Source organism: Ptychodera flava (assembly GCF_041260155.1).
Source record: "Ptychodera flava strain L36383 chromosome 3 unlocalized genomic scaffold, AS_Pfla_20210202 Scaffold_27__1_contigs__length_13241970_pilon, whole genome shotgun sequence".
Taxonomy (NCBI): Eukaryota; Metazoa; Hemichordata; class Enteropneusta; family Ptychoderidae; genus Ptychodera; species Ptychodera flava.
The window spans coordinates 12,752,432-12,774,343 of record NW_027248281.1 but is presented as its reverse complement, the minus strand read 5'-3'; the positions used below and the strand labels follow the sequence as shown (position 1 = coordinate 12,774,343).

Here is a 21,912-nt window from a genome sequence, read left to right as displayed (position 1 = left end):
TAATGCGAATTTGACAGAAGTGTTATTTGTGCAGTACAATAATAAGAGCCGAATAGTTCATATATATACAAAAGTTGTGTACTCTTCAGGATTTGACAAATCCGTCCTCACAGAGAGGAACGTTATATGAATCAGCAGAATCCGCTACACTTATCAAACTCTGTCATACAGAATCGCGAGATAATTGCATCATACCACAACAAAATAAAAAAAAATCCGTGAATACAAATGTAGTGTGCACAAAGTCATCACTTAAATTATTACATCAACTAAGAATCGTGACAACATCTCCCTCGAATCACGTGCTACAGAGAGCGCGCACTTATGCCATTGAGACAGTAAGATTACTCCGATAATGTCACTGTAGTTTAGTATGCATGAAAATACCGACAAGGACTATTTACACTCTCAAGAGAAGCATTCTCATATTTGCCGTACAAGGAAACTTTGTTTTTGTGATGCTAAGGTATTCTCTTGTATTCTCTTCCTCTTATTGTAACTTGAGAGGAAGAATCTCTCATCAACTCTAACATCTTAAGCTAACTTAAGCTCTTAACCTAGTATCATAGTTAATCGTGGTAATCTGCAACAGGGTTTAATAAAATGCCATACATATGGAACGGAAAGTCACTCTTAACAAATGCTAAGACATGAATTACTGACAAAGTTTGGAAGCTAATTTTACATTTCAGGCAGCATTTAAAGTTTCGGTATGTAAAAGAAACATTACGTTTTGGAAACACTTTATGATACATTTTTAAAGTATCATTACATTTTATCTTATTAAAGATTAAAATGTAGACTTTGTTGATAATTTTGTGCAAAAATCGGAAAATTAAATGAGTGAACGACGACATAACCTTACATAGTGAATTGGCAGTAAAACGAATATACCGTGCGTGTCGTAAAATTTCAATCTTTTTCAAATTCCACATGTCAGTGAACAAAATTTGTGCTCTATTTCGAATGTAAAAGTAAAGTTAATGACGTCACATCGTTACTTGATATATTTGACAAAACATAACATTTTAAAAGACATGAAACGATGGCGGTTTTCAAATAATATTCCAATGTGTCACAAACAATGAAACATTGTAAAAAGTGAGTGGGATGGGGTAGGACGAACCAGATCATTTACATGGTAAATACTTTGCTTTTCATATCCATCAAACACACGCGAAATAAAATAATGTCTTTCTTCTATAGATTTCATATGTAAGCATACATTCGTTAACAGGATATTCCCCCGGCAATCAAATAGACAACGTGGCCGCTTCCACAGAGTTTGGTACACCCAGCTATTCCATATCAAAAGTCGAAATATACAGCTTGTCCACAACTGCAGTCTCTATGTAGATCTTCACTGCTGGTTTAAAGTATCCCAGAAACGTTTAAATTTTTTGAATGTAAGTCGATGCAGAAATGACGATTTTTGGGAACTGTATATACATTTCCGAAATACTAGTACCACCTGATTGAATGGAATCGTTGATCATAAAGTCTGTTGGAATTTTACGGGAGGAATTTCACATTTTTTCCCCGAGTGGCCATTCTTCAACCGGTATGTTGACGTAAAGATGACTTTCAAAATTGTCCAATTCCAAATGCGCCTGCTGAGAAAAACGGGAATGTTGCAGTATGATTGTAATATTTTACGACGGACAAATAAGAATATTGTGACTGTGTTCCCTTTTATTTCAGCGATGCTCTCTATATGGAACACAAACGTCATTTTCTTACTAAGAAATATGACAAATAGTCACACGACTGATAAGAAAAGTCGTTATCAGAGATCAGTTTTGTGAGCCTTGTATATATTAGTCCCCGCGGATAAAGCCAAGGATAATTAGAGGTTATTACCAATATCGCCTGTTCCTGTGTCGTATCAGCATGAGTGTCATTTGTGCTGCGTCAGACACGAGACGAAGTCGCAGCACAAATGACACGAACGCTGATACGACAAAAGGAACAGGCGATATGGGTAATAACCGATTTATCATATACCCATGCCCATAATTTTAGGGAATTTTTACTAATAGAACGAAAAACCTTTAATTTTGAGGCTTTACTTTATGACGCCTTGCGCATAAATATCAGAATGTTTATGTGAACAGGCTTCATTCATAAAGTATACGACGAAGATGTCAACATCACGCGCGACATCGCTGCAAGTCGTCCATATCTCAATGAAACCCAAGAAGAAAGACACCGGGATACAAAAATCGCCATACAGAAGGAACATTTTAAGGTGCAATATGCTAGTACAACTGTAACTGCTCAGCTTTAAATATATCCAGATTTCGATCGTCGTACGACACGAAGCTCGCGCAGAGAGGGGACGCCATTTTGTTAGTTTACCTTTAGAGTTGTCATGTCAACAGTCGTCGCGCGCGCGTCGCTGTCCCATTACACTAAGTGGTATCGTTTCAATTTATTTCTAATTTGCATATTTAAATAATTGTGGTATTAACAGCGAATGTCCAGCAGCTCACTGCATAAAATTTTATGAAACTTGATGTAGATGATTATGTCACAGTGTTACAATAGCATGCAAAAACATCTAGGAACATCCTGCCAGTTATTTACTAAAGGGCATATTTAAAGACCTTCCGTAATTAGTATGGCAGTCCAGATTGACTTTCCGTTTTCACCACTATGGTTTGAGCCAACCGAGATTTTTGCAGTAAAGTTGGACCTCTACACAGGAGAAGAATGTTTGTAATTAGCGATCTATATCCTGAATGACCTCATTAAATCTAATGATGCTTGCTGCAGATGTTGATCATGCAAAGATTTGACTGTCAAGAAAGCAGTATCTTGCTAATAATAGCAAGTCTCTTCTCTAATGAACACGGGGACTTTTTGGGTTCATATCTTGCGTTTTGATCTTTTCATGTTAAGGGCCATTACTCTGACATGCCTGGACCAGTTCCTTGCAGAATACTTGAATTATGACATTTAAGACTTTCGTTTCTGTGCAACTTGGCAAAACGACGTAACCCTATACCATTCATTCATACTTATGTCTACTTGGTTACAATACAATCAAATATAGGTATCAGTCACATACAGATCTTTGGTAGCTCATGTCCTTGTTCTTGTGCACTTTATTGATTTCAATTTACTTCCATCGACAACCTCCCAATCAAAAGCGGAAAGTTTGCCTTTGTTGACAATTACTTGCTTGAAACATTTACAGGCAAATCTCCTTTATAAATTGACAATAAAACTAATGTACAGCACCTTTGATGTTTCGTTGATCAGCTTTTCCAGTTTGACACCAAGTTCCGAAAATGTAGGTCTTGCCTGGGCTTGGTCATACCAACATTGGTGCATAACTCTGTAACTAAGTGAGTTGTAAAACGACTAATGTAAGTTCGCCATCAACACACTTTTACCTTGTAGCTACGGAAGTATGTCTGATATAATAAATTTGTGAAACAATTCAAATAAGTCAAATCGAGCCGGAGCATTTAAAATGTGGAGAATAAATCAAATTTGGTGAACTGGATAAATATCCAGTATCCATATCTTGGTTTTATGCTATCTGATGACCTAGAATGGAATATTCACATAGCAAATATATCAAAGAAAGCCAGCGCGACCTTAGGTTTTCTCGGGCGAAATCCAGAACACTGTAGTTTATCTTGCCGGAATAACGCTTACATATCGCTCGTCAGCTCTACCCTTGAATAATGGAGTACCATTTGGGATCCCTTTCTTCAACTGATCTATTGCTAATGATTATAAATCTAGAGAACCTGGTAGAATATCCAACATTCTCAAAACTAACGGCATTTCGATACTACTGGACACAAGGAAAGATCTTCGTTTAGTTTTCTTGTTTAAAGTGGTGACGGTACTCGTGCCAAGTGTCCCGCATCTTCGTACCCAAAGACCAAAACAGCTGTCAATGATCAAACCTAGGTCATTCAAAGATTACTCTAGTTCCAATATTGTTGAAAGATTTGTAACAAACAATTCCCGCTGTTCAAGTTCATTCGTTGTAACACAGAAAATTACAGATACTTCTTTTTCCCGTGAACTATAATTGATTTGAACTAACTTGATGATAGCATTGTTAACGTTGATTCAAGTGCTGCTTTTAAAGCTGCTCTTCAACGCGATTAAGTTAAGGTGCGCCCTCATTCTCCCTATGATGACATACCAGTTATCTGCTCATACAACGTATTCTTTCAAATTCAGATTCAGATTAACATCCTTTAATTGTTCAGTATATTCTGAAGACCAAAAATACCCATGTAGGTGACTTATTGGGGACCCTTTTAGCTCACGGACTAAAACTTTACAATTAACACGATTGGAACTAAATTGGGATAATTGGATTGGCAAAATTTCTCAAAAAGTTTAGAAATTTGTCTAATATTACACCATATTTGCCTACCATCTTTAAAATTTTATCCAAAATTTACAATGCTGTTGAAGTGTTATGAGTAAGAATCAGTGCATGATAGTACCTAATGCAATATTGTTCAAAACATACGAACAATATTCATATTTAAATGAAAAAATGAGAGTTTGTCTGTAGTTTCTTCATTACTGAAACAACAGTAATAATCTCAGTGTGTCACTTTTCCTCGACCAAAATGAAGCTTTTCGATTGATTTACTGTTAAGTCAGTCAGGGTCATTTAAAATGCGCCCTGACTCAATTTAATGTTTATGAAGCCTTAAATTCACGAAAAAGTCAGGGCATTTCAAAAGTGCCCTGACTCAAAAGTCGTCAATTAGAGAAATTTTAAGCGTTTTTTCTCATTTCTTTAGTACATTTACACAAAAATGAACTTTTTTTCATGAAAATGAATCCGATGAAAGAGTTATGCAAAACTCGTTGTGTTTTCGTTGTTTTGTTCGATGAGAACAATATTTCAAATTGTACACTATTCTATCATTTTGTAAAATTTCAGCTGTAAAAATTTCGATTTCGTTATATTTTCCTAATAATTACTCCCATCCAATTTTCCCAAATTAGTTCCAATCGTGTTAATTTTAAAAATAGGTTTTATAAATAATTATAATGAACGATATTTTCTACAGGTCTGACAGCAACCTTTTAAAAAATGAAATAACAGTCTATGCACCATAAGGTAGAACGTGCCTCGGGGACATATATTAAGGCTTTCAAATTTTATCAAGTCGTTTCTGATTTAACACTTGTATGGACTCATTTTAAAGCTCATGGTGTAAGAAAATCTTCCATTGTCTTACTTATTCTTTTTTCCATAAAACCAACACAGGGATGGCGACCTTTTAAATTTCAAATATCGGAAAAGCGTTGTTAATTTGTCACTCTGGTACAAAAATTTGCACGGTGATCCATAACTTTTATTCTTGATTTGGTAAAAGAATGGTTGAAAGGTTCATTTAGGAAAGTTGGATCAAAAGTTTAATTATTTTTCTTTCGTGGCGCATACTACCTTAATGCGATTACTGATCAAGTACTTACGTATGCCGTATGGTAAAAGTATTTGCAGACTACTTTTAGACATTTTCGCAAGCAAACACGGGAAAATTGAAGAGATATATTCTTTATATTGCCCAGCCTTATGTCCTCAACGCATTTGGTGATGGACTTTACTGAGAGTTATTTCTAAAAATGACACCCGTGTTCGTCGTCGTACTGAAAAACATATTCACTCAATATTGACTGATTCTTTAGAATACGAAAATAAATGAATGTAGTCACAACTTACACTTCATCGCTGCAGTGCCGAGGTTTTGGCATCCTCTTTCCGCCTCTCAGCATTTTAATAACCTCGTTTGACGATAAACCGGCATATGGTGTCGACCCTGAAAATTCATTTGTAAATCAGCAAAGGAGATATATCCCCAATTCTGCTTAATGTGCACTTATTTTTGGTTAATGTATGAAGTGTCTTCAAAAACCTTTTGTCCAGAAAGTCACTGCGAAAAATATCCTGAGAAATATTAGATGTTCACTCGATGGTCAACTATCTTTTTAAGTAAAGATCACAGTGTACAGTATTTCGGTTCAATGTACTTCGTCCTCGCCGTCACGCTTTATAAGATTTATTAAAGTTAAAATGAGAGATAAATACGACGTGAACTCACCAAGTGTAACAATTTCCCAGAGCAGAATTCCGAAGGACCATACGTCACTTTTCGTTGTGTAGATTGAGCTTATGAGGGATTCCAAGGCCATCCATCGTAGTGGTAACCGACCCTGAAAGACATCATTATCTTTTTAAGAATAATTGTAATGAGTCATTCATTCGTCTACTTTCACTCGACAATAGCAGAGTTGAAACAGTCATTGCGAGAACATCATAAGGGAAGCCAGGAAAAAGGCGCTGTCGATCCTTGGACTTCAAAATGATTAATTTAACGAATGAATTGACCTGATAATCATCGAGTAAATTATTAAAACTTCGTCAGTGCATTTAATGATAACGATACTCTCGTAATTATTTTGTAGATAAAGAGTGTTATGGCTAAATAATGAACGCACTACTTACTACTTACTAGAAACACGGCACAAGCAAGTAAAAAATAAATCAATTCTATCAATGGATATACCTGTCTTTTGAAAAATCCGATTGTACATTGTTTACCTGTGATTTTCGCTCGTATACGGAGTAGCCGCTGACGTCCCGGGCTAAACCGAAATCTGATATTTTGCAAGACCTGTTTTCGCCGAGAAGGACGTTTCTTGTCGCCAGATCCCTGTGGATGCACTGGTATTGTATAGTCAATGTTAATTTTACATAAAGAGTGGCATTCTCTGAAATAATGTGTAATACGTAAGCGATGTTCCCGAATATGATGCGGGAGAACAAAAAACTCAGCCTAGCCACCTCTGCATTTCCCCGTATGTCATATTTATACCTGATCCTGCCTACTCTTTTTATTCACATAATCACGTATATCTTAGTCAACTGGAACTTGTCCAGGGGAGTACATTTCACATGGACCGGCACTAGAACCTCAAGGTTGTTATGAAACAGAAGTGTTTTTCCTCAACTTATGACTCATTGTGTGGGATTGTTTACGAAACAGGATCTTTTGAGTTCAAGTGATGGAGACAGAGGCGTCGACTGTATTTCTTCAAACTTTATTACTACAGCTACGATGAACTACTGCTACAATAATGTATCAGTGGGTGGATAAGTGACGAAGCGTCTTTGACTTTGATTGGTTAGAGATGAGTCACACGTCAGAAAGAATTAAAACTATGTGTAAACACAGGATATTGGAAGGAACGGAAGAGATTACAATCTGTCTTCATTGTCAAGGAATTAAGAAGTAGCTATCTTTGTATAACGTTTCTCGACACTCATTTCAAATGTGCAATCATGTTAGCATTTTTATCATTTATCACCTTTTTGTATGAAATGAAAGACATCCCTCTAGCGATTTGCCATGCAAACTGAAGTAGATCGACAGCTGTTAAGTTATGACTGTTTGGATGAAGATTTTCATAAACTCTTTGTGATCTGCTGCCCAGAAGATAGTTTTGTAAACTGCCATACTGCACGAGCTCAAGTACAATGTAAACAGGATCTGAAATAAATAAAGAATTCGAAGAATTTTGGTGTCTATATAACCGACGTCCCCATTCATTGGACGATATTTCTAACAAAATTATCGATATATATATATATATATATATATATATATATATATATATATATATATATATATATATATATATATATATATAAGTTTCAAACGAATTTAATGGCATTAGGTGTTGAATTTATTTGCAGAAAGACGCATTTAGCTTGACAGTGTCAGAAGTAGATAACCGCCATTGGCTTTGATGATTGTCAGCTGTCGACAATTTTAAGACATGGTATAGTTGACGTGTAGTCTTCACGTTTTGACTTTTTAAAGGCTTATTGAAACAGAGTATATAAACGAATTGCTAGTAGAGGCAAACTGCAATAATGCAATAGAATTAATAAATACGACGATAAAGTGATATTTTCTTCAGAAGCAATGGGGTTATATTGCGATAATTTATTAAAAATTACTACCTTTATCTGTGCAACATCCGAGTAATTCGACCACATTAGGGTGACTATCTTTTAAAGATTTCATTATCGCTAATTCCCGTAAAAGATCTTGGCGGTCTTCATCAGATGCATGAGCTATATTTTTAGAGCAAAAATAAAGTGACACAACAATGACAAATTAAGGTACAGTACACCACAGAACATTTCGCATATATGTGTTTGAATGGTCGTTAAATTTTAATGCGTATGGGCACATAATTATGTCGCAACAAAAATATGTTTAGGACATGAAATGTTGTAGAAGCATGTGAAATGATAGAGATGTTAATAGTTCATCTGATTAATCTAATTAATCTGATTAAAGCTGACATTGAATAAAGTATGTGTGTATTTAAATGGAATGTTTACGTAATATGCTGAAATTTATTTGGCTTATAAACTGATTCTGAAAATATTCTCTCATTATGTACAATGTCATTGTTTAGATTACTCTGCATTAGTCTATTCGTATTTACACAAAATTAGCAAATGAGGATGTCGTGAGATTTGTGATCAACAGGAATGGATGGTCTCTCCCTCCCTTCCCCCTCTGTCTGTCTATTTATCTATCTACCTATCTATCTATCTATCTATCTATCTATCTATCTATCCGCCTTTAGAATGTTTGCAAAATATGCTTTACATATATATATATATATATATATATATATATATATATATATATATTCTCAAGATAAATGAATATGCTTTATATTAAAGTACAAATAGAAAAACAATAGTGAAAAAAGCGGTAAAAACACACTTATCAAATTCTTGAAAAACAATGTACAAATGCATTTTAAAATAAAACATGTCTATAATTGCCACGAAATATGGCTATATGGGAAACAATAACAAAACGCTGAACGATACAGTAGCTCTGCAAATGTCTCACCTTTTAAGTGTTTGACAGCTACTTGTTTTCTACTGTTTTTATTTGTGCCATAAAGAATGGCCTTTCGTACAACACCAAATTCTCCCCTGCCAAGTATTGTGTCGCATGAGAACTCTAAGTTCTCGCGACATATTTCCCATGACTCGTTACCATCTTGCCACCTACTAAGCATAAATGGTGTCAACTCTTCACTTGTACCTGGAGGGTTAAAGTCAATTTGCTCACTTTCGACATCGTACTTTACAGTTGATTCGCATGTGTTAGATTCTTTGACAGTACTGCAAAATTCTTTTGACTGTGGAAAAATAAATTAATGATAATAATAATAATAATATTAAAAATTGTAATCACAATCATCATCATCGTTATCGTCATCATCATCATCATTTTTTTCATAATCTTCATATAACTTGAGGAAACCATACGAGGGCAATTCATGGGCATTTTAGCAGTGGTAAACGTTTAAGTTAATTAAGATAAAAAATGTGAAGTTAACTTTCTTGTACTCGAATAGTTTAAAACCTTTCATTGTCTTGTTAAATATATCTACACACTGAACATTGCGTGGGCGCCACTTAACAGCCATACATCGACTTCATTCATGTTGATTTTATGCATATGATATTTAGTACTAATAAAACACGTATATGTTATATATTTCATCATGAAGTGACAATAACTGGAATATCAAATATATTTTAAGTAATATTCTAAAGTTGCCGTATCTGCTTAAATTGTTTCTTGCCCGGGCTTTGATTACACCAGTTACAGTACGGCACATATGTTAGGAGTGCTCTTCCATTTTAGTACAAAGGTTTGTACTGAACCGTATATTTGCCGCGTACAATTTAAGATGCAACATCTTCTTAGGCCAAAAAAAATTGTGTGTTTCCTGTAACATGCTCTTCAGAAATAGGGTAGGTAGGTCGGAAATTTTTTTTTTTTGGTAATTTTTTTTTTCTCTGCAAGAAAGAAAATGGGAATATTTTAATACCCTTCGACAAGGGTCGAGGCATCGTCATTGTCAACACAAAAGATTACATACACGAATGCGAAAGACAATTACGCAACACTCAGTATTATACACAACTACACAGTGACGACACAGAACAAACAGTAAACAAAGTACACGAACTATTAAACAAAATGTACGAGAACAAACACATCGACTATGATACTTATAAGTATCTCGATCCAAAACACATAAAAATCCGTACCCCACAGTGGTACTATTGCCTAAAATTCACAAACCGCCGCCTGAAAACTCAACGTTTGCAGGGAGACCAATAATTAGTGGCTGCTCCAGTCCCACTAACAGAATTTCAGAATTCCTGGATTACTTCATAAAACCACTGGCACTGGTCCAGCAACAACCGTCATATATAAAAGACACAACAAACTTCATACAAGAAATAGAAAAAACAAATGTCCCCCAACATGCATTTCTTGTAACACTCGACGTGGCGGCGATGTACACAAACACAATTCATGACGAAGCGATTCGGCTAGTCGGTGAAACATTAAACTCACAAACCTCGCTTCATACAAATTACGGCATCAAAAAACCACTCACAGAAGACTTAATAGAAATGCTTTCACTAATTCTAAAACACAACAGTTTTGAATTTAACAAGCAATATTTCCACCAAACCCGCGGCTCCAGCATGGGATCAAATGCTTCGCCAGAGATAGCAGACATTACTTTTCATGAACTTGAAAAGAAAATAATCGTAAACAACCACAACAACATTTACTTCTGGAAAAGATTCAGAGATGATGTCTTTGCAATCTTTCTGGGAACACAAACCGAACTCACTAACTTCATTCAAAAAATCAACACAATGCACCCAACGTTTAAGTTTTCATACGAAAACTCAACACGAGAAATTACATTCCTAGATGTAGTAGTTTTCAAAAGTGCAAGATACCACAAAGAAAATATCCTCGACATCAAAACACATACTAAACCAACAGACACATTCCAATTTCTACATAGAGAATCGTGTCACCCGACAGCAACATTTAATGGCTTTATCAAAGGTGAAATCCTTCGATACGCTCGCACTTGTAACAACAATGACGACTTTACTAAAAGAGTCGCTTTCTTTAGAAACAAACTATTCGACAGAGAATACAAAAACAATGAAATCACGAATATAACAGAAAAAATAACCACAGTATTCGTAATACATTAACAAACTGTATAAGTACACGTAAAGAGCAAACAAACAAACTCATCTTCAGTACAACATACAGCCCTTACATAAAAACAAAAGATCTTTTGAAACATTGGGCTGACCTGGAGAAGGACTCAACACTAAGGAATCTATTCCCAGAATCACCAATCATTGCTTACAATAGAAACAAAAACCTAAAAGACACACTAGTCAAAACAAAATTTACAGAAGTAAAGAAACAAAAAACAACCAAACCAGACCACAAAACGGACTCACAACGAGACCCAAACATTGATATTCTTGCCTCGCTATTCGAAGAGCAAGACCACTAAAATACATTAAAACAAATTTTCACAAACAAACTAAGGAAAGAACTATGAACTAAGGAAAGAACTGATGAGAAACCATACTCGGGTTTCGAAACGCAAGCGTCAAAGGGCCACTCTATCAACTTTGTAACACCATAGGTCCGGCTGTGTCTCGCCATAAGCTTTCCAACACAAACAAAACATTACCGTACACACTAATCCAAACTTCCCTACAAATATCCGAGGTGAAACAAACATTTTCAATAACACAAATAATCGGATAAGAATGTAGGAACACATTTTTGAAACGAATCAAACACAAACTCGACACAAAAACATTTTGGATAGTTAGGTGGGGAGCCTCTTTCACACTTTTTACAATTTTTTTTGAACGTGATCGCATTTCTCACATGTTAAAGAAAACACGCTTGCACAAGCAGTCGACATTGTTGTTTAAGACGTCATGAAATCGCCCGTGATTTAAAACTTTTCCCAGCCAATCTCACGGGATTTGTTTTCAAGGTCCAAAAAAAAGTTTAGGGTCGAAGGGTTTGAACTAGGGTAGGTCGGGTTACCGGAAACACACACTTTTTTTTTGGCCTTAGTTATGTTGCTAATATGTATGTTTCTGAATTCTGCATTTGACACTCTGTATACACACTACAAATGCAAAACGATACCTACCGATACCTCCAATGAATGTTTACTGTTTCTTCTCTTCTTGATTAATAAACAAACAGTCACAGTGGCAATGATTCCAAAAAGGACTATAATACCACAGCTGCCTGTAACTATTGGTATCTTGAACTTTGTCCATATTCCGCCTTCGTCAACACCCTGTACTGCAATACAAATATAAACAATCCGTATCAAAACAATATTTCAGTAAGATGTGTTAAGTTGTAATTAGTATTTGCGAACGCTTTTCGGAATAAACATAACACTGTTTAGACTTTCTATGGAAGATCTCCAATTCAAAGTAGCTTTACCTGGAATCCGATTTAAATATGCTACCTTCCTTTTTGTTGAGCGTTACCTTATTGTCTGAAAACGTGTAATCTCTATGAAAGGCGTTCACTTTTTATACATAATGTTGAACCATGAAAATTAATTTTTTTTCTCGTCGTAGCTTTGTTGAAATTCATGAACAAAGTTCAATTTTTTATGGAATGTACTGGCATTATCTATAGAATAGTTGTATTGAATGCGCAGACAATTATTGAAAACCGATGCGGCAAGCGACTAACATAAACGTGTTACTGATTCATACGATCGAGAAGGTTGAAAAACAATATGAACCCGTCGTGCAGAGCATAAAAGTCACAGGCAAAGAGAAAAACAGACTAGAAACGCGGCACCCAGTTTTATGTCACGGTCGTCTGGATGATCTATGGCCTTTTCATATTAAAATGAGCTTCACAGGTGTGAGACATTTTAGAGATTTCATGCGTGGTTGATAATTGCACGAGATTATGCGAAAAGTAGGACGAGATAACCTCATGCTGCCTGTCGCATAGCAAACAGTCTTGTTGCACATACTCAAATAAATGTCGTAGGAATTGCCATTTTGTTTTTGAGAAACAACGAAACATACGCAGGTTTTCTCAATAAATGTTTAAAAAAACATTTGCACTGGACAGAGACAAGATATTCCTTTGGTATCTAAATGCGTTGAAATTAAGAGTATTGATAATTATATGTTCATTTCTAAACGTCCGATAAAGGAAACGGAAATGCATTTTTTCTGCATCGTTGGGTATTATATACAGCCACAAATCTGTTTGGTTTTATTTCGGCTTTCGTTTCCGAAAAAAAACCCACATTTTTTCCACAGTCTTGTGATCTCTTTATGATATCCACAAGTTTTCAGTTTGCTATGAGAAAGAGGTATTAAATATTAAGAATATTACCTGTCTTTGTCGTTATTATTTCAGTAATGCTTTTTGAGGGAGTTTCATTTGCCGAACTGTTATTGACACTAAATTCTGACGTTTCTATGGCTAGGGACGTAAGTGGATATCTACCGGTGCCTGTTGGTTTAGAAGAAAATAAAGAGATTCAATTACTTTTGACACTTGATCTGTTACATATTTTATACCATTAACTACCTTAAAGGCTTTGTACGTAATAACAATTTACTCGTCGACATATTTAACAGAGGTAAACGTGATAATGTTTGTACAGCTATAGAAATGCAAAACGGGGGTTTCTGAGGAGGAAACTTGCTTGTCGATGATTGTTGAATTTCTTTGATTGTGTGAGCATTGTCTGCCTTGGAGTACCAAAACAGAGGTTCCGTATTAGAGACTTCTTTTTATCGATCGTTATGACCAACAACCGTTTAAGATACACATAAGGGTCGCGATGAAAACAATTAAACTAAAATGATAACCAGTACTATTTGAGTGGAAACGAAAGTCACAGTTTTCGTATAATGCGGCATTTCTAAATACGTCGCTGTCTTAGTACCCAACGGTGCGAGTACATCTTATTCAAGTGTATATCTTATTCCTATTGAACAATCCACTTGAATATAAAAATGAAATACCATTACCTGAGGTTTGTTCAGTTGAGACTGCATGGACTGTACTTGTGTGATCTGTAGATGGGGAACGCGGTAATAGGATGCATAGCAGATAAAATCTATTACATTTTCTCTTTTGCCTCTACATTCTTTTCAAAGCAACAAAACAAGCTCGAGCAGCTATCATCGCAGGGTGAGATAACAGGTAAGTTGCCTTATACTCTCTCATGTTTTCGATCAGTTTGGTAACTTATTTTCTTGTAAAAGACGTTTCTCGGGCCCTTTCAGAAAAAGGGCCATCCTCTTAGACTTTCTTTTCAGAAGCAGGATGCAATAATTAAGGTCTCGATATCAAAAATTCAACTGAAATGATTACTGATACTATTTGAGTGGTTAGGCAAGGTCCAATTTTCGTATTACGCAGCATTTCTAAATACTTTGTCCGCGTTGTACGAGTACATCTTATATAAGTGTATTACTTATTCTTAGTGAAAAATATCAACTTGAAAATGAAAATAAAATAACATTACCTGTAGTAAGTTCAGTTGAGACACCATGGACTGTAGTTGTGTGATCTGCGGATCGAGATCGCGGTAATAGGATGCATACTAGATAAAATCTATTACATTTTTTCTTTTGCCTATACATTCTTTTCAAAGCAAAAAACGAGCTCAAGCAGCTATCATCGCAGATTGAGATAACAGGTAATTTATGACTATCAGAAAACTTTCAGTGACGTTACTGGCCTTGTGCCAAGCTAGTAGTTTCCTTGTACTCTCTCTTGTTTTCGATAAGTTTGGTCACTTATTTTGTTGTAATAGGCCTTTCGTAGGCCCTTCTTAGACTTTAATTGGAACATCTTTTCAGAAACAAGATGCATAAATTAAATTAAACTGAAATGATAACCGATACTATTTTAGTTGATAGGCAAGGCACACTTTTCGTATTACGCAGCATTTCTAAATACTTTGCCCTCGTTGTACGAGTACATCTTATATAAGTGTATTACTTATTCTTAGTTAAAAATTTCAACTTGAAAATGAAAATGAAATAACATTACCTGTACTCAGTTCAATTGAGACACCATGGACTGTAGTTGTGTAATCTGCGGGTCGAGAACGCGGTTATAGGATGCATACCTGATAAAATCTATAATATGCAAATAATAGGCATTTCTGTTCTGAAGTTTACATTCTTCATTTTCGTTGCGTCTATTTCAATTATCATTCTCCCAATCAAATTTGTTTGTACTATTCGTCATACTATTTTGGTTTGCGGATCTGGTGATGATGATGATCGCATTGCGATGCCAAGTAAACTTATGGAACTATAGCGAGTATAAAATATTTCGCCATTTAGAGTGTATGGCGCGGCGTAGAATGCCTGCCACATCTCACCTATGCAACACTGCGGTTCGTCTGGACTTTTCTTATGCAATACTGTTGTGTGGGAATGATATGATTCAATTATAAAATGAAACACTTTATTGTGATATACTAATATGATGAGATACTTCACTTGTGTAATGCAATAATCCATTTATAACGTGCAGCACACCGATGACTACTAGATTACACACACTGACTATATGAAAACTTTCATTATGAGTATGACATTTTGTTGTACGCCCTATCCAAGAACTTTGTGATGACGACTTCAGGCTCTTGTATTGTTAAATGACTACATGATGTGCTGAGTGATAGGTTGACTACATGACCACTTGCAGCTCGAACAATGAAGTATCTCGTAATATCGGTATGTCGTTACGACAGTTAAGAATATAGTATTTCATTTTATAATTGAATCCTATCATCCCAGCTCTACAGTATTGCATAGGTGAACCTCAGTACAACATAGACGAACAGCAGTATTCCATAGGTGAATTTTGGCAGACATTCTACGCCATACAGAGCACTTGATCCAATCTATTCGGGCCGTTCTTTTGTGAGCATGTCCATTGAAATGATTTGGCATAATATTGACAACACAAAGCGCCATATTCGTGTTTGAAAGCTTGTGTGCTACTCCCAAGCAACTCCAATGAGCAGGGAAAGCATTCGTAGAGGGTTTTTGTCTTCAATGAGCTACGGGTGAATGACCGGAGGTTGCAAGAAAACGTCTGTACACAACTAATACAATTCTGCAAAGCTATCGATTTGATACGCTAACGCAATCGATCGGTCTTCTTTCCTGCTTCCTGAATGCTCTTGATTATGTTTTTTCTCCTCTACAGCCTTCTCGGATTGCAATACCAGCACGTAGAAAATAGTTTGCATGTTTCTTTTAAAAACGGTGTTTTATGCAAACTATATCCAGCTATAATTTAGCCGATTGAGAAAGCTTTTACCAGGTGATATTGATGAGAGCGTTAAGAGTGTACTAAGGAAAAACATTTTCACCTTTATGTTTCAACTAAACATCTGACATCAAAATATCGACATTCGAATTATTACTTAAGCTCCTTTACGACTTATACAATTTTGTCACAGTATATCATGTTCAATAGCCATTTGGTACTTTCAGCAGCTATGGTAACTGGATATTCTATCTCTGTTAAAGCTTCACATTTTTAGAAAAAAAGACTTAAGGGTCACATTAACCGATAAGTCGGGGCCGACTGGCAACTGCTGTAACAAAGGATGGGATCACTTTACATTGTGGCACGCAGAAGGGCTTGTAAAAGACCATGCTCGCGCCGTTAGGATACTATTATGTCGCACCGTGGCATAACAACAAAGAATTATCACGCCAGAATCAGACAAGTTCACTGACTGGGTATACTGAAATAAAACGTCATTTTTATGGATGGATTTGTGTATAAATATAGGAGTCGAAGTCCCTTTGAACTTATCCCTGTGATCTTTCCTTTGAAAAGAAATAAAACCAAGCAGTTTGTATGCAACCGAATGTTTGCATCGATTCTAAGATTAGGCAAGTCGTTAAGTGTGCGTCAGTGGGAAAGGTTTATTTAGAGTTAGACATACCTTGTACATGTACAGACACAGTCGCTTCCCTCTTGACGTCCACTCCTCGCTGAATAGTTCTACAAGTATAGTTTCCTGCTGCATCCAATTGTATGTTTTCAAACGGTATCTTGGAGATCAATTTGCGGGAAGTCAAGCAATCTTGTTGACCCTTAACTCCAGTTTCGTCAACTCTACTTGTGTAAACAATTTGCTTTCCGTTTTTCAGCCAAATGAAGTCAACGGCTAATCTGCTTATAGTCCAACAAATAAGTTCTAAAAAGGACCCTACTGGTACTGTTACATTAGCACCCACATTATTCGTGACTGCTTCGGTATTGAACTCAATCGTAGTAGCGTTTAAATCTGCAACATTGAAGAGAATGCCATCCAAGTAATAGGAATCGGAAGAAGAATACGTTAAAATGATGCTTTAAAGTGAAGTGGTAGTCGCGCTGCGCATGCTCGTGAGGGGTTCCCCCATTTGTAAACATATCCAAGAACGCCGCTCTAAATCACGGGCTGATTACAGTGTCGCTTGTTAAAATGGCGGCCGATCTGTCACTTACCAAACCTAACATGCATTAAAAGGACAGTTAATCTAAGTTAAATATCTGCTTAATATTGTACAGTAATTACATACTGTATTGAAATTACATTTGATCATGATTTTCTTGAACTGGGTTCGGCTACTAGTACTGGTATCTTATATGGGACTTCTGCCGTATCGGTTCATACGGTAGCAACGGTATAGGCCCACAGTACGCCGTTCGATGACTGTCATGACTCTTGTAGTCACAGGACTCGACACATCCCTATTCATAGCTGTGCGATGTTCCTGTCAAATGCCACAGAAACCCACTTGGTTTAATTTTTCCTGTCAATGGACTTTTTCTTGCCACGTATTACCAGAACAAGTAAGCAATGGTGATCAACAGTGGGTTGTGGGTCAAGGCTGTCGCTGGGCCGGTACGCTGTGAGACCGGATGCTCTTATATCCGTGGACGTCAGCGTGCAGTAAACTCAGCGAAATAATGTGCCGAGTGTATTGTCTCAATGTTCGTAGCCTTACATGAGTTTATGAATAGAAATACACACTGCTGAAGTTCGTTTCCGATCTTAACTTTTTATTGTTGCATGATCTTGAGTCTTCTAACAGAGAGGCGTTTACAAAGTAGGGGACCGTTTCCATCTCACTCCGACTGAAGTTGAGAAGACTTATGTTTATAAAAAATTATGTTTATCAACAAAAACGTCGCTCATGCGCAGCGAGAAGACCACTGCATTTTAAGTCTTAACCATACTCGTTATGACGATGGACAGTCAGTCTATAAATATTGCTTATTCTGAAGAAAACATTATAGTCATTTGTTTATGGATAGTCTGTCTTTGTAGACTGCTTCGTGCTAAGTTGGCCAAGAAAAGAAGCATTGCCTGTCAATGACCTTATATTGTTGTTTGCCTATGGGACTTCTGTCGTATCTGTTCGTACAGTGAAATAGTACAAGTCTATCAAAGCTGGAAGCATAACGATAAGGGGAGAACCATTTGATTTCTGGGGGGGATATGGAGGATTTTGAGAAAAAAAAATTATCACCAGGTGCAATAGAAGAAAAAAATTGATCCTGTCATGGCCTGAGGAAAAAAAAATTGTCATAACAGACAGAAGTGAAAAAAAAAATTGTCACAATGTACCAGAAATGAGCAAAATTTGGAAACCTTATTCTCATGTATTCTTTGTCGGCGCGCCGCCATAGGCAGCGCAAATGTTTTTACCACAAGCAATTCTTATGTTTTTTCACAGCACTTATGATATAAGCATGCCCTACATAGGTCTACTTTACACCTCAGTGCACTCAATGTTTTCCTTCCCTTTTCTGACCCAAGAATTCATATTTTATTTTGCACCCCCCTCTCGTGCTCTCCCCCTTGAGTCTTCTAACAGTTTTACTGGTAAAAGACAAATTGAAAATACCTCTCAGATTGCACTACACTGCACCGTGGCGCACATCAATTTGTCAAAATTTTCACAGGATCTAGGACAAAACTGAATTGTTGTGAATTCATCCTTTATTATCACAGAAAGATATGTTTTAATTGACCTCAGTTCAATGACCATTTTGACTGTTAAACATACCATATTCAGGCTTTTCATTAGAAGCTGGCAGCTGGAGAAATGACACAAGAAGGTCATCGATTTTCCGTTCCGTATATTCATTTGTTTTCAGTCTCTGGCAAACAGAACTGTTTTTCACAAACTGTATTGTCATTGTTTGGTTGTTGAATATTGTGACTCAAACACTGATCATGCAAAAAATGTAAAAAAATATCAGTGTTCAATGTCATTTTCAAACTGTTTTACCGAGTGCAAAATAAACTGAAACTCCTCTCAGATTGCACCATTAAACACATCAATTTCTCAAAATTTCCAATACGAGAAGGGAACCCCCCTCTCGTGCTCTCCCTCTTGGGGTGTTCTAACACTTTCACTTATTAAAAAAAATTTAAAAAAACCTCTCAGATTGCACCAGACTGCACCATTGCACACGTCAATATCTTAAAAATTTCCATGCAAGATAGGGGAAAGCCCCTGTAACACTTTCCCCCTAAGCCTCTCGCGTGTTCTCCTCCTATACTTTCAAATTCTGCCCAGTCAGATATCCCAGTGAAAACCCTGTCATAATACCCATCAAAATTAAACAATATACTATATGGTTAGATACTGGTTATAGCGTGAGCTTTTATATCTTTATTTTATTGTGACTTTGAATTTCATTTTGATGGGTTCACCTTTTTTGAACCATCATGAGATAACTGATGATAGTGTAGCAGGGTACATAAGGATTTGAAAGGTCTTTACTGTTGCTGTATTTTGTAAATTTTACAATTACATGTCTTGGTATTTAACTTTTCTAAGGGGGGGGGGGTTCAGTCAAAATTTCAGAGTTAGAGAGGGAGGTTACTCAAATTCATCATGGTTGGCGAAGGTGAGGGGTCACTCGAAATTTTGGAGTTTCAGGCCGTAAATAATGACGACTCCCTTATATACAACGCATTACAAACTTGATGACAGTAGAAAAAAAAATTGCACTGCTACTCCATTTGAAAAAAAAATTAATGTAGGTCTGACAGTAGAAAAAAAAATTGCTGTCACTCTGACAGTAAAAAAAATTGCCCCCATACCCACTTCCTCCATACCCCCCCAACCAAAAAAATATGGTTAGATACTGGTTATAGCGTGAGCTTTTATATCTTTATTTTATTGTGACTTTGATGGGTTCACCTTTTTTGAACCATCATGAGATAACTGATGATAGTGTAGCAGGGTACATCAGGATTTGAAAGGTCTTTACTGTTGCTGTATTTTGTAAATTTTACAATTACATGTATTGGTATTTAACTTTTCTAAGTGGGGGGTGGGTTCAGTCAAAATTTCAGAGTTAGAGAGGGAGGTTACTCAAATTCATCATGGTTGGCGAAGGTGGGGGGGGGGGGTTCACTCGAAATTTTGGAGTTCCAGGCCGTAAATAATGACGACTCCCTTATATACAACGCATTACAAACTTGATGACCAATAAAAAAATTGCACTGCTACTCCATTTGAAAAAAAAATGATGCAGGTCTGACAGTAGAAAAAAAAATTGCTGTCACTCTGACAGGAAAAAAAATTTGCTCCCATACCCACTTCCCCCATACCCCCCCCCCCCCAAAAAAAAAAATCAAATGTTGCTCCCCTAAGCTGAACTTGAATGTGGCCAAAAGCATTCTCAGTGTTCCTAGATAATTTCATCGTCAACTTATGGGATGAATGTTTTTCAGAACTATAGCACTTTAGATTTTGTAATAAGTACGTAGTTAACATTCGGTGTCATTATGACCACAATACGAAGTGGTTAAAATTTAATATGTCTGTACAGAGGATTAAAACATGAAATGCATGCAGATTATTTGTGAGGAAACTAATACATGGTTAACCTTAGTTTTTATATATAGAAGGATTAATAATTAAGGTAGGAGGTAATAGTGCGATTGAGCCCAGCTAATGAGGGATCCGGAGACCGATAGGGGCTGTCCTGTCTCACAAGGCGAAACTGAAATTTACACGTGAACATGGAATTTTCTGGTGATATCTGAGTGTAAATTTTACTGAGACACGGGGGAGATTCCGCAAATTCTGAATAGGCCATAGACACAGTTAAAGCTATAATTATACCAGTTAGAGCAAATGCAAGTGTTCTAATCTGACACAGTATATTTACTTACCGTAGACGTCAAGTTTTACGGTCTTTGTCCTCTGCCTATAGTCGTCCCCTACAATATACTTGCATTCATATTCGCCAGCGTCGGAACATGTGACTTCATCGATTGTCAGAGAATCTGGCTTATCGATGGAATATTTACTTGTATTTCTACAGAAAGCGTGTGTGGCTTCACGAAAACTACAAATAAATTCGCCAACAGGTTTCTTAGTCCACCTCGCTAGCCGAACATCCCCTGCGTCGTTCTCGTCACACAATAATTCAACTGCTTTGTTGAGGGATGAAAGCTTCGTATGTGTTTCCGTTTCCAGGACACATTCAGAGATGGCTGAAAGAAATGTGACAAGGATAGATATTACGACAATTACTGTACCTTAATAATTTAAAGTTGTAAATGCTATGACGTTCTGCTAACTGCAGGGTGATTTTGCCTGAAAATTCATTTTTGTTAACAGATAGAGAGCGGAGATGCGCAAGTTCGTTTTGAAGCCAGTGGATGGTTGTTTGTCGCAAAACGTTCAAAACTATTAGAACAGGGGGAAGTGAACATGAAGTTGATCAGTTGCGTGTAGAACAATATGGTTTGGATTTAAGAGATTCTAATAAAGTGCTTTTTACAAAGTTAATAAATTCTTTTGATTATTTCAAAAACAATCACGGAGAAGCTGTGGAACAAAAATCTTCAATGACAAAGGGTAATGGCAAGATAATTCATAACGTAAAATATCACTACTGAATGATGTGTAAAGCG

At 36.4% G+C, this 21,912-nt stretch overlaps 1 protein-coding gene across 1 annotated transcript; it reads right to left on the bottom strand.

Annotated features, from left to right (window-relative positions):
- Nucleotides 1-1,144: 1,144 nt before the first annotated feature.
- Nucleotides 1,145-21,489, bottom strand: LOC139126331 (tyrosine kinase receptor Cad96Ca-like). The gene is made up of 14 exons (XM_070692404.1): nt 21,166-21,489; nt 16,924-17,268; nt 15,000-15,044; nt 14,470-14,514; nt 13,326-13,495; nt 12,100-12,257; nt 8,931-9,225; nt 8,018-8,131; nt 7,360-7,541; nt 6,593-6,715; nt 6,093-6,204; nt 5,714-5,810; nt 3,244-3,346; nt 1,145-1,610 (listed from the first exon to the last, which is right to left on the bottom strand). Exons 7-14 carry the CDS (start codon nt 9,100-9,102, stop codon nt 1,527-1,529), a joined length of 987 nt encoding a protein of 328 aa, XP_070548505.1. The 5' UTR covers nt 9,103-9,225; nt 12,100-12,257; nt 13,326-13,495; nt 14,470-14,514; nt 15,000-15,044; nt 16,924-17,268; nt 21,166-21,489; the 3' UTR covers nt 1,145-1,526.
- Nucleotides 21,490-21,912: the final 423 nt, after the last annotated feature.

Excerpts from the sequence above, each read along its gene's own strand:
- LOC139126331 (XM_070692404.1), bottom strand. The coding sequence starts at position 9,102 with ATGCTTAGTAGGTGGCAAGATGGTAACGAGTCATGGGAAATATGTCGC. Across the intron at positions 6,205-6,592 it reads TATACGAGCGAAAATCACAG|GGTCGGTTACCACTACGATG; the intron begins GTAAACAATGTA and ends GATGTCTTTCAG. Across the intron at positions 5,811-6,092 it reads CTGGGAAATTGTTACACTTG|GGTCGACACCATATGCCGGT; the intron begins GTGAGTTCACGT and ends ATGAATTTTCAG.